Source organism: Austrofundulus limnaeus, unplaced genomic scaffold, assembly GCF_001266775.1.
Source record: "Austrofundulus limnaeus strain Quisiro unplaced genomic scaffold, Austrofundulus_limnaeus-1.0 Scaffold1, whole genome shotgun sequence".
Lineage (NCBI taxonomy): Eukaryota > Metazoa > Chordata > Actinopteri > Cyprinodontiformes > Rivulidae > Austrofundulus > Austrofundulus limnaeus.
In genome coordinates this window covers 7,833,006-7,834,295 of record NW_013952403.1, presented here as the reverse complement: position 1 = coordinate 7,834,295, position 1,290 = coordinate 7,833,006, and the positions used below count along the sequence as shown (strand labels likewise).

General features: G+C 35.4%; 1 protein-coding gene across 2 annotated transcripts in view; it reads right to left on the bottom strand.

The window, feature by feature from the left end:
* Positions 1 to 986, bottom strand: part of LOC106517275 (extensin) — an 11,881-nt gene extending 10,895 nt beyond the window's left edge. For both annotated transcript variants that reach the window (XM_014008028.1, XM_014008034.1), the window contains exon 1: positions 631 to 986. In XM_014008028.1, the coding sequence (XP_013863482.1) occupies positions 631 to 670 (40 nt within the window). In that variant the 5' untranslated portion in view covers positions 671 to 986. The remainder of the gene's footprint in view (positions 1 to 630) is intronic.
* Positions 987 to 1,290: the final 304 nt, after the last annotated feature.

Genomic DNA, 1,290 nt, shown 5'->3' with positions numbered 1-1,290 from the left:
GGGCAGGGTATTTACAGGCATTGTTTTGAATAAGTAATACACAAAATAAGGCTCTTAATGCACCACAAACAATTCAATGATTATAACTCATGTTTATTATTTCATAGTTACTTTCCCACATTAGTTAATCACTACAATAACAAAGAAAATATATAGTTTTGGATCCCATCCCATTCAGTAACTTATGTCTCAACTATAACTCAGTTCCTATAAAGAACTTAAATTGTACTAATTATATAAGATGATCATCATTATATAGACATGGCAGAGTCCCTTTTCAATAGGGGCAAAGCAGATATACACACAAAACACATCTTATAATGGACACTATTAAGGAAAATCAAACTATAAAGGTAGATAGATGTGAATAAAAAAGTATAATAAACAACAGAAAGTTCTGCTGTGTGTGTACAATTACAACTTATTTCCGGTGTAAGATAATTAAATCGTTATGTTTTTCCTCAGAATAACGTATTGTATSGATCTCACCACTAGATGGAGACTCCAAGTGTCCAAACAAGTGAAAGAAACACAATGTTCTCAGTTTATAGCTTAAAAGCAGATAGGATTAATATCTCCAATAAAGCTCCCCTATGCATCATTAGTTTTGTGTAGTTGAGTCGTACTCACCACAGGAAACAACAAAAACAGCCAAAAACAGTAACATCATGTTCTGAGCGCGCGGAGTCACACTTTTGGTTTAATCTACACGACGATGCAACGATTAAATGCACAAATAAAAAGTCACTGATTGTTTCGTTAAATCTTAAGTTAAGTTGACATGGCGAAAATCAGCTTTTAAAGTCCATTTTAAACGCGGCACAACACCACCAGCGTTAGACGTTCACGTCGCACCACTCCAGCTACGTTGTATCACTCCGCCCATTTCTCCGAACCTAGTCCCAATTATGGAGCAAATTATGGAAATTATCAGTTGGTAATTATTCGTGTTAAACATGTTAAAGACATATATATGTGTGTATCKTAATAACATTAGTCTCACTTGACAGACTACTTTTACTACTTTTTATTTATTGAATATATACTGTCTATGAGGTTTGCTTGGTTTAATGCAGTCTTCATCCATCCAGAGGCTATCATCAGGCACACATGAAAAGTGAATTAAAAGGCAACATAAATGTTAGATACTTGGAGCCAAACACTGCCGCGCCCTTCTTTTGTATACAAGAAACCAGGAAAAGAAAGTGGGTGAGGCTCCTCTGCAGTACAAATAAACAATAACCAAAAGAAAAGCTGAGTCATTGTGCAGGATGGAGGTGTGTGTGTGTG